At 34.1% G+C, this 22863-nt stretch overlaps 1 protein-coding gene across 1 annotated transcript in view; it reads right to left on the bottom strand.

Annotated features, from left to right (window-relative positions):
* Positions 1 to 972: 972 nt before the first annotated feature.
* Positions 973 to 22863, bottom strand: part of LOC138702745 (uncharacterized) — a 28756-nt gene continuing 6865 nt past the window's right edge. Inside the window, exons 3-7 of the mRNA XM_069830044.1 lie at positions 19301 to 19350; positions 16631 to 16666; positions 11057 to 11162; positions 3912 to 3995; positions 973 to 1104 (exon numbers count right to left, since the gene is read on the bottom strand). Coding sequence (XP_069686145.1) covers positions 3922 to 3995; positions 11057 to 11162; positions 16631 to 16666; positions 19301 to 19350 — 266 coding nt within the window. The 3' untranslated portion in view covers positions 973 to 1104; positions 3912 to 3921. The remainder of the gene's footprint in view (positions 1105 to 3911; positions 3996 to 11056; positions 11163 to 16630; positions 16667 to 19300; positions 19351 to 22863) is intronic.

Genomic DNA, 22863 nt, shown 5'->3' with positions numbered 1-22863 from the left:
ACCTGTAATAACATTCCTCACATTTAGTATCATTTCGTTTGCATGTATCATTAGAATGAAATCTAGTCGAAATTTTAAACGTTTAATTGCAATGATCGATAAACTTATGGTTGATTAAGTTTCTAAACCATTATCATACAATTAGAAAAAATTGTATGCACAACATAATATCCAAAAATACTTAACCATTTTCCTTCACTTTAATTGTATTTATCCTAGAACGTAATAGTACATTATGCAACGAGCCTATAATGATAGTAATTAAGACGCGAGTATGTTTGTTTATGAAATGAGCGCAAGCGAGTTTCATAATTTTCATACGAGCGTCTTAATTACCATTATAGGCAAGTTTCATACGACTTTTTATGCTCGACCATATTTCTAACTTGAAATTATTCAGAAGTATTCATTTTATTCGCATCTGACAGAAGATCGGAAGTGACCTTGTGCATAGCTCGTTAATTGTGAGATGTGCGCAGACGCGAAAGTATTGATTTTTTCCGAGGAACAATAATGTCATTGACCTTGATATAATTTAGAGAATAACATGAACTAATTTTGATATAACCTGGAAATTGATTTAGAATTGAAAAACGAGATGACAAATTGAATTTATTTGAATAATATTTACAATTAACGCTAATTATTATAGTAACAGAACATAACCTTCTGCGACAGTATTGGATTTCCAGCCTCCGTTACGTTTCCCTCGTTGTCTTTCGATTGCATATCCGAGAATAATCGAAAACCTGAACTTTAATGAATAGGTGTACTTTAATGTCATGCATTAAAGGACTACTACCAGGTGTATAATTACTACATTTCGGCATGGTCGAGCATAAAATAAATTATGAAGAGAAATCTCAGAAACATCTTTGCCAGTTGGGTTACTCAAACTATATATTCGTATAGCAGTGAAATTAGTTTTAAGAATATATAAACAAAAACTTATATATTAGTTTTACTCATTTATTTAATTACAAAGTAACAATTAACCGCCATACATTGCAATAATGACACATATGCGCTAAAAACACACTTTTTTTTATTGTAAGCTGCACTGATAATTTCATTTCATATCCAGCAAGTGTATCTCAGCTCAATCTGAAATTTAAACCAAAAATAAAAGTTAGTAATGATTGCATCAGTTTTACGTTTGAATGTGTATTTACACTTAAAGTATATTTAATAATTATGATATTAATTTGAATTACTAATTTTATCACATAAATACTTGGTTTTCACTTATGTAAAAGACTGCATACTATTTGCGGATGGACCTACTGTATGCAATAAACATCCGAGTTGCGGATACTCTGTTAAACGTAAACATACTATCTATTAATAACGGAGAAAACAGTTCCATACTAGTTGGGTAAACGACCGAAAGGTGGCGATCTTTGAGACCTTGGCTTTCCCTCTCTATAACATTCTTTACTACACTTTTGCAAATCATAAATCCGATACGTCTAATGATAAGGATACTATCAAAGACCAGGTGGCCCGGGTTCGATTCCCGGTCGGGGCAAGTTACCTGGTTGAGGATTTTTCCGGGGTTCTCCCTCAACCCAATATGAACAAATGCTGGGTAACTTTCGGTGCTGGACCCCGGACTCATTTCACCGGCATTATCACCTTCATCTCATTCAGACGCTAAATAACCAAAGATGTTGATAAAGCATCGTAAAATAACATACTAAAATAAAAAAAATACTATCAAAGTTATTATAAGAATATTTCAATCTTAATAATTTATCAAGAAAGGCGATAAGAAAACTTACGTTGATAGTATGTCAACAGAACTGTATTCATATTGACAAAGGTTTTCGCCTTCGGCATCATCAGGTGTCATACAGCATACATTTTGGTGTTACAATATCTGATACATAATTATTCATTACAATACAGTACAACATGTTTAAAATACATTTTATAACAAATGTATTATGTATTATTGATTAAAATAATTATAAAGTATAAAATACCAACATGATTTGTTATGTCTGTCTTGTGAATTGATACCACTCAGATTCCAGCGAAATCAGGAATCGAACTGTTCGTAAGTCAGAATTTCCAAATATACTCTTTGCTTCCATATGTACTGTATGTGCTTGAATCAGAGTTTAATACAAGAAAGAAGTATAAGAAGTGTAAATGTATACAGAAAGAGCTTAGAAAGAAGTTTATTTCTTTTGCCGTGACAATTAAAAAATACTTTCTTGTTTGCGAATACAGACTATTACCTTTCTGAGAAAAGAGGAATACTCTTTAATGTATATACATTTGTAAATTCTCGCGTTCTATATTTCAAATAAGACTTATAATAAGAATATTAACAAATAGTGTAATAATAAATATGTGTTGCAGCTATATTTGTTGTATCTTGAAAATGTTGTATTCAGTTTGTGTTTCCAGTACTAAACTAATTTACAAAGCTAGGAAATAATATAATTTTGTTATGTGTGTTTAGGTACAGTCTGTCTAAAATTACTATAATTATTGTACTATGCGTCATTCTGAAATTCAAATCATGGAGTAGATATTACGATCACCTGCATGAGCCGCCAGAGCGCACCGTGGCAGTGAACTGCTTTTGCAGCTAAACTACAAACAACTTGTAACGGCTGCGACTGGCTCCGTCTGTCTTTCTCTCTTTCAAGATTTTTTAGCACTTTGTGAGCACGAGTTGCCCATCCATGATCTTACAGATTTATGTTGTAAATGTTTAACTATAAGTCACACATTTTTAACCACATCCATTAAGTAGTATTAAACTTGGTGGTCAGTCCAAAGTCTGGTTAAGGGGAGAGGGTGGTATTTTTTAAAACTTTTTTCCTATTTGGTGTAAAATATTAATTTTTTGTATGTAGAGAGCTCATAGCTGTAGGAACTCAACCAAATATAAATATTTTGAAAAAAAAAATATTTGGGGCCCAAATTTGAAAAAAAATATATACCCAATGTAGGATTGTACTAAAACCGATATATCTAAGCTGTTTTTAAAGATAGATTCACATTTTTTTTGCAACGTATTTGCAAAAGCATGTTCTACAAACTGTCTGTAACAAAATTTTGATATTAGTCCCTACGTTTATAAAATAAACAATTAAAATTTAATAACAATTTTCTGATTTCCTTTCTTGCAAACAAACGGACGTATTTTTAAAATGAAATCAATTAATAAAATTCTGTTACAGAGAAACTTTTCCTAATAGTCTAAAGAATGTGTGTCTAAATTTCATGCATGTATCTTTAATAGTTCAGAAATTATACCCATTTTTGTCTCGTAATGTAGCAAAAAGGAAATGAAGTTACTGGAAACCGATAAAAGTGGGCGTTTTATTTAAAAATCCATAGCGCAGGAAGTTTAAAAATGACGTCTCAACATCCGATAAGGACACAAATACCCACAAAATGTTATGCAATGCATTCCACATATATCAAAGAGTATTTTGAAGACATTTTTTTTTTGAAAATTTAATTTACGGAAAACAACAATAAAAGTGGGCGATTGATTTAAAAATTCATAACGCAGGAAGTTTAAAAATGGCGACTCAACATCCGATAAGGGCACAAATACCCACAAAATGTTATGCTATGCATTCCACACATATCACAGAGTATTTTAAAGAAGTTTTTTTTTTTTTGAAAATTCACTCATTTTTCACCAAAAAATACCATCCTCTTCCTTTAAGTGAGGAAGGAAATATGTGATTTAAAAGGGCGCAACTCAGATGTTCTATAATTAGTGCGAATACATAAGTAGAATATATTTTCTGGTTTGGTCCGCAACTATTATACACAAATATAAAACATGCCTCATGACTGATACTACTTATACTATTAAAAGGTAAGATACAATAAAACTTATTTAACTCTGAGTTGCAGGAGAAAGCAAAAGGCAGACTTACATATCGCATATTAGTGACCCGAGTGCTTTCCCAAGCACTTCCAGAGTCTAGATCCATTGTCACAACAGCCATCTCCATTTTTTACTAAAACACATTCAATTACATTTTACTGTAATGTTAGATACAAAATTAATCCATGTTGAATCTTTCGTACACTACTTTTAACACTTGAATATAAATAATTGATTAAATGGCGATCTTACTAACCACACATACAATAACATAAATACAGACATGGAAATCCTACACATACAAGTCCACACCTGTGGAGTAACGGTCAGCGCGTCTGGCCGCGAAACCAGGTGACCCGGGTTCTATTCCCGGTCGGGATAAGTTACCTGGTTGAGGTTTTTTCAGGGATTTTCCCTCAACCCAATATGAGCAAATGCTGGGTAACTTTCGGTGCTGGACCCCGGAATCATTTCACCGGCATTATCACCTTCATCTCATTCAGACGCTAAATAACCGAAGCTGTTGATAAAGCGTCGTAAAATAACCTAGTAAAAGTGCACTTACAACCCAGAAACCAAAAACTCAACACACTAGAACAATATCAAATATACAGACACACTAAAACACACCCCAGTCAAATTCTCAACACACAGATCAATTTCAGAACACACACACTATTTGACACAACTCTTCATCACACGAACGCACCCTCACAACAGGCAGCGAAGTTGAGATAGCGCCGAGATCTAGTAGGCTCTGAGGATGGTGTCGAATAGCACCGAAACAGCTGTAAGCCGCACATGGTTACATAATTAACACGAGTAAGATCGCTATTTAATAAATTATTTATAAAATTAATATTTCATTGCTGAAATGTATTATACAGTATAATCAACACCGACATTCTCGTCATTCAGTCAGTTCCTGTAAGTGAACTGTTTAAAATATACAGGGTGAACCGTAAGTAATGTCATTAATTTCAGGGGGTTATTCTTTGAGATATTTCAAACAAAAAAGTTTAATACAGTTTTGCTCGTTTCTGCTTCCTTTTCGAGATAAAAATTGTTTTATATGAAGCACTTCATACTGTGTTTTGGAAAGACATTGATTTACTTCTCATTATTTATTTATTTAAATTTCTTTACCAACAGAAGCAAGCTTCCAATTACAGGTGGCTTACATTGATACAATTTATATACAAAATACATAAAAGGAGAAAACAGAACAAACATTCAAACGAAAGAAAGAAAGAAAGAAAGAAAGAAAGAAAGATACATAATAGATGCTAGAATATAATAATTATTACAGTTAATATAGTGCCAAATGTGTACTGTGTATACGTAATTTCATGAACACAAATTCATAATATATTTTTATTTATTTAATCTGACAGGATTAAGGCCATAAGGCCTTCTCTTCCATCCTACCAGATAGCACATATAAATACAAAAAAGGAATACAAACACTGATGAAAATAATACAGATTAAGTTAAAGCCCTATAGAGGGTCAACAGAGTCAAAAGAACACTATACAGCTCTCATCGAGCTGGTACAAGAGAAAAAAAACAGAGATAGCAATGATGATAATAATAATAATAATAATAATAACAATAATAAATACATTACATATTAATTGTAAATTTTGCAACAGCATAGTTACAATATTCACCATATGTCATGGGTTAAGCCGAAGTTGCGCAACCTGACAGGTGTTCAACAACCAATTCTATGAACTAGAATGTGATTTTTAAATTTAAATTTGAATTTTGATATTGTCCGACAGTCTCTGACATGGTCAGGGAGAGAGTTCCAGAGGCGTGGAATAGATATGCTGAAAGATGATGAGTAGAAGGAACATTAAGACTGTGAACGTAATTTAAACTCTTATGGGCCGTATTCATAGACATTTTTAGCGCGGGTTTCCGGTGGATGATCAGCGTTTTTCGTATTCCTAAACCAGTGTTAGCGATAGGATATGATTTGAATTCTGTACTAGTAACCAGTGGATAGCCGGGGCTAGCTTAGTACGCTCGTAGCGCGTGCTGCGAAATGTCTATGAATAGCACCTTTAAAAAGTAAGGCTGGCCTATACAACAACAAGAGGACAGGAAAAGGAAGGAATTTAAGTGTTATCTACAGTTAAAAACGGCGTTAAATCAAGAAAACAAAGTAACAGTGTTGAGCGCTAGCCAACGAGTTTGTACAAGGCGTAGTAATGATTATAATATTTAGCGGTAAAATGTAATAATAACAGACCAGCGGAGACAACCAAACCGAGTATGACCGTAGGACAGCTTGTAGCGTCTTTAACAGAGGAAATGTAAAAAACTTCATTTGTGCATGCTTCCTGAAGACCCTACAGTGAAGGTTTTAAATCAATCTTAAAATTCATGACCAGGGAAAGGATTTATATGTAAATACATATTTACTTATAAAGCTAATATAATTTATATTTTGCATTATCTTTATGTTTCACAATGTGTAGGGTTGAAAAATCCTACTTTTATTTTCCATATTTTCCCATATTTTAGAGTTTAGTACATATTTTCGTTAATTTCCATATATTTTCCATATTTCATATAAACAGTCCATATTATATTAGGTTTAACAATAAAACAAAACAAAATTCCATTAACTTTTAAAAATACATTTCAACAATAGAGATTTAAACACATGTTCAGTAATCCCTTTAACATCAGAGTTATTTGAAAATTAGCAGTCCTATCAACAATGGGAAAGTAAGTTACAAAACTGTATTAATTTAATTTAAAATTTTTAACAGACTTCAGTTGTGCAGCTCAACAGTTAAATGCCAGTCAGAGTACACATAGGTTCAGTTTTGTAAATCATACTATAAAGACGGTAAATATGCCAAAAGTACGTCATTCAGTCAATTTAAAATCAAAACTAACAAGTTACATTTCAGAATTTAAAGAAGATGGTTTATCAACTGACAATAAAATATTATTTTGTAATTTGTGTCAGTGTGCAGTATCATCTACACAAAAGTTCCTGGTGCAACAACACATTACAACTAGTAAACATCAGGCCAACAAACAACTAAATTCCAAGCAGAGACAATTGTTTTTAACACAACCAACAACATCGAATGTAAGATCTGAGTTTAACATCGACCTGTGCCGTTCTCTCATCTCTGCTGATATTCCTCTCTACAAACTAAAGAATAAGGTCTTCAGGGAATTCCTTGAAAAATATACTCAACATACAATCCCGGATGAGTCAACACTTAGGAAGACGTATGCTCCATCCATCTACGATGAGACAATACAGAAGATAAGAGATGAAATTAAAGATAGTTCAATTTGGGTTTCCATTGATGAGACTCCCGACAAAGAAGGTAGACTTGTTGGTAATGTAGTTATCGGTTTGTTAAGTGAACAATATTCTGAACGAATTCTTTTACATTGTGATGTTCTAGAAAAGTGCAATAACAAAACTATAGTTAAACTGTTCAACGAAGCTATGGGTATCCTGTGGCCAAAGGGTATTATGTACGATAATGTGTTATTCTTTATTAGCGATGCTGCCCCTTATATGGTCAAAGCTGGACAAGCATTATCTGTTGTATATCCTAAATTGACTCATTTTACTTGTGTGGCGCATGCATTTCATCGTGTGGCAGAAGTGGTCAGAGACAATTTCCCTAAAGTAGATTTGTTGATTTCATCAGTGAAAAAAGTATTTCTCAAAGCTCCCAGTAGAGTTAACGTGTTGAAAGAAATGTACCCTGAAATTCCATTGCCACCAAAGCCAATTTTAACTAGATGGGGTACATGGCTAGAAGCAGTTGAATATTATGCCGAACATATAGACTCTATTAACAATGTTCTCCTTGCATTGGACTCTGAAGATGCAGTCTCAATTGATACTGCGAAAACAGTTACCTGTGACATAAGTGTGAAGAATGACTTAGCTCACATTCAGCATACATTTTCATGCATCATAAAAACGCTCAAAAGTCTCCAAAATAGGCACCTTTCACTATCTGAAAGTTTTGAAATTATAAATAGTACTGTGGAACAACTGAATCGTGGTAGAGGTAAAGTTGCAGATGCAGTAAGAGCTAAGGTGGACACTGTACTTTCAAAAAACCCTGGATATGAAGACCTACAAAAGGTTGTTGCTGTGATGAGTGGTGAATCAACAGTGAAGATTAACTTGGACTTATCCCCAGCAGACATTGTGAAATTGAATTATGTACCAGTTACTTCTTGTGACGTCGAACGCTCTTTTAGTCAGTATAAATCTATCCTCAGAGACAATAGAAGAAGATTCACTTTTCAGCACTTGAAAGAAATGTTTGTAACCTATTGTTATGGTAACAGACAATAAAAATTGTGTTTTGTTGAAACTACATTGGAAGATAAGGTACGTCCATTATATTTTTTGTTTAGTTTGATTAAAATGTACCAATATTTAACGTACATAGTCATTTTTTTATAATTTTAAGTCCATATTTAATTCCATATTTTGGTAAAAATCCATATTTAATTCCATATTTTGGTAAAAATAACTACATATATATTTACATATTTCATATATTTTTAGTCCATATAAATCCGTTCCCTGTTCATGACATTTTCCGATTTGTTGAAAATCGGATGGGAACATCTGCATATGTTAAAATGAAGGAAAATCCCACTTTTTACAGGACGTATGACAACTCTATTCAGAGATGAGTAGATTGAAGTGATATTGAGTTCTAGACGACTTGAAAATCCAAATGAAGCCCCAGAGTTGACAAGAATCATCTGAACATAGAAATCACACTGTGACAAAATCGCTATTATCTGTCACAGCGATTTTTTCGGAGCTGTGACAGCAAAATGTTGTTACATCCCAACTCTATTAATATACTTATTGTAACAACATACTAAAATGAGTTGAGTCTTGCACAAAAATAACCGCAAGTGCAAGATAAAAACAAGGAAAAAAAATCTGAGGCCTATATTAAATATTTAAATTGTAGAAATTGTATTTAAAATAGTATATCTATATGTAAAATTATAAAGTGTGTAATGTAAGGTTTTAAGTAATTTTATGCTCGACCATGCCGAAATGTAGTAATTATACACCTGGTAGCAGCCCTTGACTGGACCTCATTAAAGTACACCTATTCATTAAAGTTCAGGTGTTCAACCAATCAGAAATCACCATTGTAGCATTATGAAAGCGCAAGTGTAAATTATTCTCGGTTATGCAATCGAAAGACAACTAGCGAAATGCCACGGAGGCTGGAAATCCAATACTGTCGCAGAAGGTTATGTTCTGTTACTATAATAATTAGCGTTAATTGTAAATAATATTCAAATAAATTCAATTTGTCATCTCGTTTTTCAATGTCTAAGTCAATTTCCAGGTTATATCAAGATTAATGTTCATTTTACTCTAGATTATATCAAGGTAAATGGCATTTGTTCCTCGGAAAAATCAATACTTTCGCGTCTGTGCACATCTCACAATTTACGAGATATTGCACAAGGTCACTTCCGCTCGCTTGCGCTCGTTTCATAAACATACTCGCGTCTTAATTACTACCATTATAGGCTCGTTGCATAATGTACTAATATGTATGTACTTTTGTCTGTGAACTATAATATAATAATAAATATCCATATTAATATACTTATCATTAGACAATGGATGCGGGATGACTTATCGTTGAATATAGGTGCACATTTGCTATATATTACATTTTTTTCATTCAGACCATTGGCTGAACAGGTTTTAAACGTAAACAGATGACGTCAACATGCTACTGTATCTCCGTACCGCTACCTTCCGTCAGAAAGAAAAGAAAAATAACGCACTGTAGTACATACCTTGCAAGGTTCAGTCCTCGTCATCATTGATGCAATTACCAGCGTTGCAGTAAACGACGATATATTCTCGTAAGTTGTCGAAGCTGAATCGTCTTCGCCTATCGCTTAAACAGTTTTTGTACCGAGAGAATTTCTGAAGAAAACCTCTAAAATGGGGATCACTCAATTTCTTTAGAGGAATATTTGTACTGAGCATCATGTTGCACGTGTCGTTAGACCCGCACAACTAAATGATGATGATGATGATGATGATGATGATGATGATGATGATGATGTAGATGGTTCCTCAACTTTCATTTCAACGCATTTCCTGTGCGATATACTGTTGCAATGTTTCTCTATAGCCTGAGTTGTTCTGTTTTTATTTCAATTTTACATACATTACACACGATATTGTCTTCGTTAATACATAAAATGTCACTCTCATACTTCTTAATTGCATTTCGTATCTCTGAGCGAATTTAACGTTTTGCCATTGTGAATGGATCAGCACAACATACTCAACGCGTAATAAATACTTGAATAGGATAACACAACTGCACAGATCGGGGTTCCTTCGTTTTGTACGCTGCTGTACTCGCCAGGTACACAAAAGACGGACGGCGCGGCACGTGCCATATACTCCGATACGAAACAACTCTACAGACGTGGACAAATTATTAGCAAAATTGAAGATCTTTATTATATATTTTTACAAAATATGATTCTTCAATTCAGACTACAGTTGACATTTTTGCGTAGTTCCAAATTATTAGCAAAATTGAAGATTTGTATTGTATATTTTTAGAAAATTTGACTCTTCAATTTGGACTACATTTGATATTTTTGCATATTTACAAATTATTAGCAAAACTGAAGATTTTTATTACATATTTTTACAAAATTCAACTCTTCAATTTAGACTGCAGTTCACATTTTGGATATTTCCTAATTATTAGCAAAACTGAAGATTTTTATTTTATATTTTTACAAAATTTGACTCTTCAATTTTGATTGCAGTTGACATTTTTGCATATTTATAAATTTTTAGCAAAATTAAAGATTTTTATTATGTATTTTTTTTTTTACAAAATTTGGCTCTTCAATTTAAACTACAGTTGACATTTTTGCAAATTTGTGTCTACTATAATGATGGAAATATACAAAATTGTCAACTGTAGTCTAAATTGAAAAGTCAAATTTTGTAAACAGAATTATCATAAAAATCGTCAATTTTGATAATAATTTGTCCACGTCTGTACTTTTCCCCTAAGTCATCCCGCATCCACTGTCTACTTACCAGTAAGTTTAATTCTGTATCACATGTAATTGGGAAGTTACGGCACTTGTAACTGTGGCTCTTATACTCACCACATGAACGACAATTTTCATACAGTTCTTCTGCGGTTGCTCTTATATATCCCATTCGTTCAGCTAATTCGTAACAAACCTCTAGTGTGAAATCGCAGTTCTTGAGCTGAAAAACGTTACTGTTGAAAAATGTGTTCTTAAAATTGTCTTAAGGCTCGTCTCCACTAATAAACATTTAACAACAACATGTTTTAAATGTTAAACTGTTTACTGTTAACATCCCAACATGTTAAATGAACAGGTTAATGCTAATTTCATTTAACACTTTGTCCATACTGTTAAACATGACTTTCTTTACGTAGTCCACCACTAACAGCCTATGAGATTTTAATGTAGGTAGTGTCTTATTTTCAAACCTTGTACAATGGACTCAGATGATGATTTGGCTTTTGTAATTGCCTCTATTGCTTGTTACAAGCCCTTGAAAAGGAAGAAATGACAATGTGGATGCGGCAATGTCTTAGTAAAAGACACAATGCAGAAGACATTCTAAACGAGCTTAAAGTTCAAGATCGATTTGGATTCAAAAGTTTCTGAGAATGTCAGAACACGATTTTAATGTAGTGCTGCAAAAATATTTCCTGTCACATCAAAGGAAGACACACAATTAAGAGCAGCCATTTCACCTCATTTAAAAAAATTACAGCACGATTGATTGACTGTCATAGGAGCTATGACATGATACATTTTAAAGGAGCGGCTAATATCGTATGATTCTTTCCGAAGTTTTATGAATGTTAACATACGTCACCAAATACGACCATTACTGACGTCAACATAGCATTAACGTTTAGTGTACCACGAGGATGCGAAAACTCTCTATTGTATTCTCGAGAATATTTAATAATATTTTCAGTTCTCTAAAACAGTCTGCCTTCTTTGGTTTGTCTCTGTATTATTTTGCAGGCACATCCCACAAACAAGGCTTTTCCATCAGTGTATTAATCAATTTTATTCTAACGCAGTAGCGGCTGGTGGTCAAAATAATGAGTGTGCTACAATCTCTATATCGGCCTACTGTAGAGGCCTACACTTATGTATTTATCTTAATTTGGAGTCTCGTCTAGTGATGAAATATGAAGTCCATACGACGTTCTTTCGTACTGCAGAACTTTTCATTTGGTGTTAAACCCCTCCATCTTGGACATCATACACTTTTCTATTGACAGTATTGCAAGAGCAGTGAGACGATCCTGGGACCTAGTGTTCCTTAAAAACATTTCTACGCGTTTCAAGGAAGAAAAACATATTTCTGGCTCAGCAGTGGTCATTGATGTTGCAACAAAAATATTTAACTTCGATACTTCACAGAATGGATCCTGTAAATTGTTGGATGCTATGTATTGTGACAATTGAACAGCCATCTATATTTCGGAAGTCAGGTTTTCCGTATAGAAATCCAACTTGTATCCGGAACACTCTTTTGTTCAGTATAGTATAGCTGTTGACAGCAACTTTAACTGGTAGATGGCAGCAGCAGTCGGACACTTGAATTACCAAATACATTGTACATAGTTCCGAATTCTTCCACAAACAAGCATTCTTTCGTTACGCTTTACTTTTGCAATCTCCAAGCTGTGTTGTACTGAAGCTAACTACAGCACTTTCCCGCGTAAAAATAGCCAATCAGAGCAGTGATTTCAGCTTCGCACATGCGCATAACTGTCTACATTTTTCATGTGGAGCTTTGAGTAGCACAACGAACCCCCTGAGGCACCAAAGAAGGCGCGAAGACTAAACACTTTATAACGCGTCATGAATATAACCACGGGAAATTGTCAAATGACAGATCAGATACTATGGTGGTATTACAAATACATTATTTGAGCCAAAATTATCATTGTACTGTAGCACATAAGGACGGGCCGCCCCTGTTCTAACGGTATTTTCTTTCGTCCACTCCATTACTTCGAACAACTTACAGCGAACACCAAGGATCGTATAAAAATATTATCAAGAGATGCTCCTAGTTAAGCGCCACAAAATCTAAAGTTAGTTGCTATGGAAACTGTACGAACTTTGCCGAATTGTACCGACATTGCACGAGCAAATGAATTGACTTGACATGTTTTCCATTTCTGCTAGAAAGCACGCCAACATATTAAAAGTGTTAACTTCAACATACTCAGTTAACATGTTAAGTCAATTGAGACTTCAAATGTCCATATACATGTTAAATTCAACATGTTATATTTAACATGTTGTTATTAAATGTTTAATAGTGGAGACGAGGCTTTACGTTACTACAAATGCTAATTCTAAGCATATGTTCGGAAAAATTCTCTAGTTCCTATTTTGTTGTTACAGCATTTAGTTAAATGATATTGAAAGTACTCGTAAGTTCCAATGGATTCTTGTATAAATTACAACAGTAATAATTTAGATACCAATTTAAAGACTCATATCAAAAGGATGTTTCCCAGGTCCTCCGAAGATTGTCTTAAAATAATACGAGTAGATTCAGCACGACTGCCGAGGAAATAGTGGATAGGTTTTGTGTTGAATAGTGTGGACAGATAACACCAGTGGCGTAGTCAGCGGGTGGGCCAGGTGTGCCCAGGCCCACCCAAAAAATTTGCGAATATTTGCGTTTTTATGGAAAATACTCAACATTAAAACTAAACCATGGATCCAGAGCAGTAGTTACAGTCGATAGCAGACGTCTCCGTACTCGCGAGTAAGCCCCTGAACGGAATCGAAGCCAGTACGTAATGAGCGCGATCCGCCTCACCCATCCCCACCTGTACTGTACACAATGTTTATGCGCAAACGAAGAGCAGTGGTGGACTGCCATTATCATTGTGTTGGTCGGCGTGTTCCACCTTTTCACCATGTCTTCTAATCATGGACGTAGTACATTCAAGGATGAATAGGAAGAGAAATATTTTTGTGTTAGTAGGGAGAATGTGAAATGCTTAATTTGTTCGAAAAATTTTAAGGGTGTGTTAAAATTCAACATGCGACGACAATACTCGACTCTTCACAAAGAATATAATACAATTACAGGCATGTTGGGCATGTGAAAATAATTTATTTTGGGGTTATCTGTATAACTGTTGGTTATACATAATAATCAGTATATTAAAATGCGTTTACACTCAGTTCCGCATGACTAACATATAGTTTTTCTTTTAATTTTAGTTGAAGTGCAAAGGCCTACAAATATTTTCATACGAGTAAATATAAAACAAGAAAATACAAACACAAGTCACACACGTGTCCTCAGTCTTAAACAATAAAAGCTTCTTGCTAGCGATGTTCTAGCTTGGAATATTGGAAAATCAATGAAGCCCTTTACAGAAGCATCATTTGTAAAATAGTGCATACAGAACGCTAGTAAAATACTGTGTCCAGAACAAAGTCAAAGTTTAATAAAATTAAATTGTTTCCAATTACAGTTCAGAGAAGGAATTACAAGATTGTAAATGTAATTGAGTCTGAAGTCGAAACCACAATTAATCAGCTTGTAGCTTACTCACTTGCATTGGACGAAAGCACAGATAGACATGACAAAGCTCACCTAGCCATTTTCATCCGAGGAGTTAATGAACATTTTACTGTGTCTGAATGTCTTCTAGATGCAATTACAAAATACAACTGGAGAAGATCTTTTCCAGGCACTGAAAGGCACCATAGAACAGAAGAGGTTGAATTTGCAATGGCTTGTGTCAATAGCAACAGACGGGGCTCCAGCTTCATAGTATTTAAAAATAATATACAATCGTATGATATTTCTTATTCTTTTGATGTTATTATTTGTAAACATAAGCAGACCGTTGCCGCGATCCTCCACTGATCGCTCCCATCTGTTGAGGTACGAGTCTCTTCCCCTTCTCTAGCCTTACAGCACACTGTGTTCGGCGGGCAGCATCGAGAGCACGAAAGACGATACGCTTTTTGGAGACCTCTGGTCGATAGCATTAAGCATTAGCAGCCCTTCTTCCAGTCCACCCTTATCCAGAGCGCAGCTAATATCTGCGTTCCGCTCATGAGCTGTGAGCCGGTTCGGAGAGCGCAAACCTTGTGCAGGCCTGCTCTAAATACTGGTAACCAAACGCAAAACTCTACTCGTAACTATAAACCACTGTGGAAATTCTCGATTCTGGCATCCTTCGTAAGTTCACACCAGTTTATTTGATGATTTTGAAAACATTTTTTTAACATGAAGTATGTCCAGTTCCCTTCTTCTTTCCTTCCTTTCCTATAAAATTCTTCCTCCTTCGATCCATTGGCATATAAACCGCAAGGGGACTTAAGAACCTCAAATACATACCCCAACACAAGTTCTGCCATCATTTGGGGTTCAAATTCGGTTCTTATTATTTCCTTTTGTCTAAATCATACCTGCACAAACAGCGCTCAACGAGCGCGCGCGCTCCTTCAGAGCGGGAGAGCCATATTTACCGCTCGCCGAAACGGAGAGAAAGATACGTCAGAATGACATAGACTTGAGGTAGGTAGAGGAGGGGGAAACGACCACTCAGTTATCTAGTGGAGTGCAGTGTGTAGGCCTATTCTCAGTAACTGTTTCACGTTGCTTACCTACTGCTACAGTACAGTATGGAGGAATCTAAACGACGGAACATAACATTTAACATTTAACGGTTTACAGCTCGAACTTATTGATCTTCAATGTGACCTAAGGGCTAAAGACCGTTTGAATAATACTACTAGCCTGGTTGAGTTTTACAAGACTAAACATTAGCAATAATATCCACGACTGCAGAGGCTGGCTGTGAAAATGATTGCTATGTTTGGCTCAACATTTATATTTGTAAGCAACTGTTTTCTATAATCAACTTTAATAAAGGCAGGCATCGAACATCTGTAACTGATGTTTCATTACGATCAGTAGGCTACTGTTCCTTTCAGCTGCCAACAGCATAAAACCTCGTGTTGATGTACTGATAAATAAAAATATAACAAAATGATATTGTACATTTAAGTAGTATAGAATTTCTATTACTTCTGTAAGATAAATATTTCCTTATTAATTAATAATAGTCCAAGATAGTTTTGCAAACATTGAACGGGAATTCATTTCATAAACACTCGTGATAGTACTTCCTTTTGTGTATATTTTGTACGAGATCACCCCTTCTTCCAGTCCACCCTTATACAGAGCGCAGCTAATATCTGCATTCCGCTCATGAGCTGTGAGCCGGCTCGGAGAGCGCAAACCTTGTGCAGGCCTGGTCTAAATGTTGTTATATTGTTGGATATTCTTTGAAATCTATATAGCTTAATGCTTGGGTGTTGTTTTTGACAGTATGATACGTTAAAACTCACATAAAGTTGTTTTATTAGTTTTATTATTATATGTTTGATTTATTTGAATTTTCTCTCAATTAAAATTTCGTTTTTATCACTTACATGTCCACAAAGTTGTAAGCTTATTAAGTACATTTAAACGAATTTTAAAATACACAAGATGAAATGTATAGCATTTTTGGTTCCTTTCTTGTACACAATTTCTATTTCTGATGTGCACTTCATAACATTTCCTATGTAATATATGGTGTAAAATTAATTAGGAGAACAATATTAAAGAATTCTAATAAAGTCTTTACTTACATAGCCCATTTCTTGAAACATGCATCCTATGGTGCACTGCAAAAAGTATTGAAAATATAAATACTGCAAGAGATCAGGCTCTTAGAAACAAATAAGTAATAATAATGATGATAATGATGATGTATTTTTATTTATTATTTTATAACTTATTATTAGCATGCTAGAGAAATTTTAAGTGTATGTTTTTTTCTGTTGCTGAAACGGATAGGGATACGTTAATCATTCCACAATAATTCTGGCAAATGTTTTTTCTATGTCACAAATTATTAATCTTAATACTGTTAGCGGATTTGAAGAAATCCTCATGATTACGGGAAACGTCTATACAGGAATTAGAATAAATAATCAGGCACAATTTGCTGTAAGATTTAAGTATGTCTGAACGGAATGAAATGAGCTATGAATAACGGTAAAGTCTTATCACGCCTAAAACCACACTGATAATCCCCAATAATAATAATAATAATAATAATAATAATAATAATAATAATAATAATAATAATAATTTTTATTTACTAATATTTATTGTGCTGTACAACAGCCTAGGGCCAATAACAGTTCAGCACAAGATAAAAGTTAGCACAAGATAGACAAATACAATAAACAATAATGAAAAAATGTAGATAACAAAAAACATTGCATACAAATAATTATTAAAATTAGTACAATAAGATAATTAAAATAATGGCAATTAAATAAAATGAATTACAAATGAATTAATGAAATAATAAATGAAGACTAGAATCATATAAGTAGTATTTGAAAGATATTCAAATGACGAAAATATTATGATACATATCTAAAACAAATGGTATAAATTAATAAAACTGACATAAAACTCAAAAAGTATATATTACACATTAAATGGATCCAAGTTGAATCCTTGCAAATTAGCATATTTTATACATCTGCAGATCGGAGAGACAGATTTAGAATTCCTATTACAAAACATTTTATGAAATCTTAAACCCTTAGCACGAATACTAAGACTGATATTGCTTATGAATGATTCACAATAAATATCACCCTTAATGACTTTACAAAAAAATAAATAATCAAGATCCTGACGTCTGGTAAACAAACTACCGCAATTGAAATATTTGCAATTAATCTCATATTTATAATCGGAATTTGGTAAAAATCTATAAGAACACAAGGAAATAAATTTTCTTTGAATATTCTCCAATTTAACCGAGTCAGTAGAAGTAATGGAATTCCATACAACAGATGCATATTCAAGTTTGGATCTGACCAATGTATAGTAGAAAAAGAATAAGTTATAGATCTAATTAGACCAAGCATTCTTAATGAACGGGTATAAATATATTGCACATGATCATGGGAATATAATTTAGAATCAAGTAAGACACCAAGATCTATAATACAATCTTTCTTAGTATTTATGACATTACTAAGAGTATAATTAAATTTTAGGGAAGTAGTTTTTCGTGAGAAGGAAATAATAATAATAATAATAATAATAATTTATTTATTTATTTATTATTAATATTTGTGTGCTGAACAACAGCCAGAGGCCAATTATAGTTCAGCACAATACACAAACAGAAGATAAAAAAGTGCAAAAACAAAATAAATAATATCTTAAATAAACAAAAACATACATAAATAAAATTGAGAACAAGAGCAGTAAATACTAATAATCAAAACGAAACTATTCCTTAAAAGGATCTAAATTGTGCCCATGCAAATTGGCATATTTTATGCATCTACAGACTGGAGAAAGTGATTTTGAATTTCTGTTATAAAAAAGTTTTGAAATCTTAAACCTTTTGTAGGAATACGAAGGATGATATTGTTTATGATAGACTCACAATCAATATCACCCTTGATAACTCTGCAAAAAAATTGATAATCAAGATTTTGACGTCTAGAATAAAGGCGACAACAGTTAAAATATTTACAGGTAATCTCATAGTTAAAGTCAGAGGAATTGGGTATAAATCGAAAAGCACATAAGGAAATAAATTTTCTTTGAATATTTTCCAATTTAACCGAATCAGTTGAAGTAATGGAATTCCAGGCTAAAGATGCATATTCATGTTTAGATCGAACCAAAGTAAAGTATAGAATTAATAGTGACTCTGGAGTAGAAAAAGAATAAGTTATAGACCTTATTAAACCAAGCATTCTTATTGAATGATTATAAATATATTGAACATGATCGTGAAAGTATAATTTAGAATCGAGTAATACACCAAAATCTTTAATAGAATTTTTCCTAATAATACAGACGTTATTAAGAGAATAATTAAATTTTATGGAAGTAGTTTTTCGTGAAAACGAAATGACAAAAGTTTTTGTTTAATTAATTTTCATTCCATTATTGTCAGACCAAAGTTCAATAGAGTTAATATCATTTTGAAGAGTTTGGCAATCGGCAGAACTATTTATTGAGCGAAAGATTTTGAGATCATCAGCAAATAACAGGTAGTTTGAACTTATTCTTTTACATATGTCATCTATATAATAATAATAATAATAATAATAATAATAATAATAATAATAATAATAATAATAATAATAATAATAATAGTAGTAGTGGGCCTAATAATAATAATTATAATAAAATTACAATCTTAGACTAAATTACATATTTAAACATCACACAAACCATATAATGTTTAATGAAATACATAATCCTAAACTTACGTTTCCTTTCCTCGTGGTTGGCATAGATCTTGTATAAATGAATTCAAGATCTGAAAATGTAGATAGAATACATAACCACTAGGTACCTGTGATATGATGAACGATATTTTTCAAGTAGGTTATTTCATGACGCTATATCAACTACTACGTTATCTAGTGTCGATGGAATTGGAGATGGCGAGATGGTATTTGGCGAGATGAGGCCGAGGATTCGCCATAGTTTACATGAAATTCGCTTTACGACTGGAGAAAACCTCGGAAAAACCCAATCAAGTAATCAGCCCAAGCGGGAATCGAACCCACACCCACACGCAGCTTCGGATCTGTAGTCAAACCCCTCTGCCGACTGAGCTATGTCGGTGGCCTTGGACGATATTCTGCTCAAGTATAAATAAATGAAATAATTTTATGATTTTCATGGTCGAAATTAGTAAACAATTTTTCTATTCTCTCTCTAGACTTTTTGGCAGTAATAGATTTGTTCTAATAGACATAACTACTGAGTTGTTTGCATTTGAAAATCGTCCGATTCCTATGCCGCACCTTGTATTTGTGTACTTATTGTAAAATATGTTGTTATACAGAGCGTTCGCCTACGGGTGGGGCCAGGAAAGCGGCCTGCCTGCGGTGTTGCTTGAAGGAATCGTCTATCCGTAAGCTTCTGCTTTCTATACTATACTCTGTAGGGTTTTAATTTTAAAAGTTTAGCAGCAGTAAAGACTGATGTTTTTGAAACATTAACTTCCTGTGAAACACTTCTTAGAGGTTTATTAGGAGAGCAAGAGACATGCATAGCTATCATTGCTAGCCACAATGTGCTCGCGAGTCACATTTTCGCCACAGTTGATTTCACTGATGCACTGATTTCATCAATTTTTTCTCCAGGCAATACTCTTCGTTTTCGCTTAGGAATTGTAGCATTTAGCGACCCTGTTGTCCTTAATTTGTTAACAAGACGTCTAACAGTTTCTCTACCCTGAATTGGAGCACCCGGATATTTCACTTCAAATTGCCTACGCACCTCTCTACATGACTCTGTTTTCACATATGCATCGTACATAAAAACTCTTTGTTCAAGCGTGAATTTTGCGTTTTGCATTGTTAACAAATTTTACACAACGCTGAATATTTAAGCAACTGTGTCAAGAAACTGCACTGTACGTGTTAAATACTGCAACATCTGGCTCACAACTGATAACCTGTCGACCTTGATGTCCTTGATTGTCGAGCGTGTCTCAACAACTGCGCGCACAAAGCGGCGTATCAGTACATGCCGCTTTCCTGGCCTCACCCGTAGGCGAACGCTCTGTAGTTTTAATTTGTCAGACCATTAAACATACTTTACCGATTTAATCTGGTATGAGTTTGTTTAATTCATGAAATCAGTTCATATCTTATTCATAATGATAGATCCTATTTAACGTTCAGTTACAGCCTTGTTCCTCCTTCATCTCTGCCAGACATTACACCCAAAAGGCTCTGCAACTACCAGATTCACAGCAATATTAGGAACATTGTTTTAATACGGGTACCTAGCACATCTTATACTCATAAGAAGTGTGAGTGTGCAAAATTTGAAGGTCCTACGCAACCTTCCGGTGTTGACCGTTCCCTTGTGAGTAATATTAAAGATTTGAAGGACTATAAATAATTGATTAACTAGCGGACTTACTCGTGTTAATTATGTAAGTTTGTGCGGCTTACAGCTGTTTCGGTGTTTCATCACCATCCTCAGAGCCTACTAGATCTCGGCGTCATCTCGAACTTCTCTGCCTGTTATGTGCGTGCGTTTGATTGTTGAATGGTGGAGTCAAATAGTGTGTGTGTGCTGAAATTGATCTGTGTGTTGAGAATTTGATCAGGTTGTGTTTTAGTGTGTTTGTATATTTCGTATTGTTCTAGTGTGTTGAGTTTTTGGTTCTTGGGTTGTATGTGTAGGATTTCCATGTCCGTATTTATGTTATTGTATGTATGGTTAGCATTGGTTATGTGATCGGCGTATGTAGATGTATTGTGTCCTCTGGTTATTGCTTTAATGTGTTCTTTGTAGCGTGTTTGGAATGATCTGCCTGTCTGTCCAATGTAGAACTTGTCGCAACTATTACATGTGAGTTTGTATACACCTGTTTGGTCATATTTATTTGTTTGTGTTTTTTGTGTGTTGAGATGTCTTTGTAGTGTGTTTTCTGTTCTGTATGCTATGTTGTATTTCTGCTTTCTGAATGAAGATGCGATCTTACGTGTGCTTTTGTTTTCATATGTTAGTGTGATGTATTTCTTGTGTTCTTGTGTTTGTGTTGTGTTTTGCGTGTTTTTGTGTTTGTTAAGTTTTTGTTTTGTCTTTCTTATGATGTTGTCTATTATGTAAGCCGCACAAACGTACATAATTAATACGAGTAAGTCCGCTAGTTAATCAATTACTTATATTCAAGTGTTAAAAGTAGTGTACGCAAGATTCAAAATGAAGGACTATATTCTGTGTCAAGTTGGCAACATTGATTCAGAGGTACAGGTTCCGTGGGCGTCTGCACCAGTGAATGTGGGAGCTCGTCTGAAGGATGTAATACAATAGATCCTAAAATTTATAATAATAAATTAAGCTCCCCTTATGAAAAGGTTGCCAGATTTGACAAAGCGTAATATGGAAACACACCTAAAAGGTAAAATGATTTACATTTGAAACGGTTAGGGGATCGAATAAACAAAACGTCAGAAAAATTTACATTTAAGTAGCGTTTGTGCTCATTTGCATTAAGCAAGGGATAATAGTATCATCAGAAATGAAGAGTCCACTGCAAGAATGATGGATGTCATTTGGAATGCATTTTGCAGGAGAAGCAATTGAAAGTTTGAAATGCTTAGCGCTCAAAGCTTAACTGTGATTTTCCGATCATTACTGGACGATGACTATCAGTGTTAATGTCACATAACTCTCTATGTACATTCTATATGTCTGAAGCTATGTATTGACAGTCTTGGTTCATTTTCAACAAGAAAGTGACATCCATCATTCTTGCAGTGGACTCTTCAAATGTTAGAATGATTTGAATGCCATACACCGCGAGAAAAATAATAGTACGGATTTATTGGCATTGATATCTAAACCATAAATTGCCATCGGTTAAGATAACTTGAAATTTCCATTATCACTTCCATACAAGTGATTTCTCAATATCTGAACCGATCCTTTGACGGCACTAATGGTTATTTCCTTCACAATGCTGTGTGTTAGCCCCAGGTTTTTACATTTCTTGGCAAAGAAGGAGGTTATGGTACCTCGTGTTCCCACCATCAGACCTATTACATCAATGTGGGACAGGCTATATTTATCTTTATAGAACGGGATTGTTGGTTCATAGATCCGTTTCTTTTCACTGTCCACCTCATGCGGTTGATCTGCATGTGTCTCAAATCTAATGTTGGGATCGAGAATGTATGCCGAGTTGTTCTTAATGGCAATGATATCAATTCGCCGAACACTTCCTTGTGTGGCTAGTCCCTGCACCTCTTGATGGACTGTAAACCCTACTTCCTTTAGTGCCTCGGCCAGCATAGAACGGACA

Source organism: Periplaneta americana, chromosome 7 (genome assembly GCF_040183065.1).
Source record: "Periplaneta americana isolate PAMFEO1 chromosome 7, P.americana_PAMFEO1_priV1, whole genome shotgun sequence".
NCBI classification, from domain to species: domain Eukaryota; kingdom Metazoa; phylum Arthropoda; class Insecta; order Blattodea; family Blattidae; genus Periplaneta; species Periplaneta americana.
This window is presented reverse-complemented; position numbering and strand designations above follow the sequence as displayed.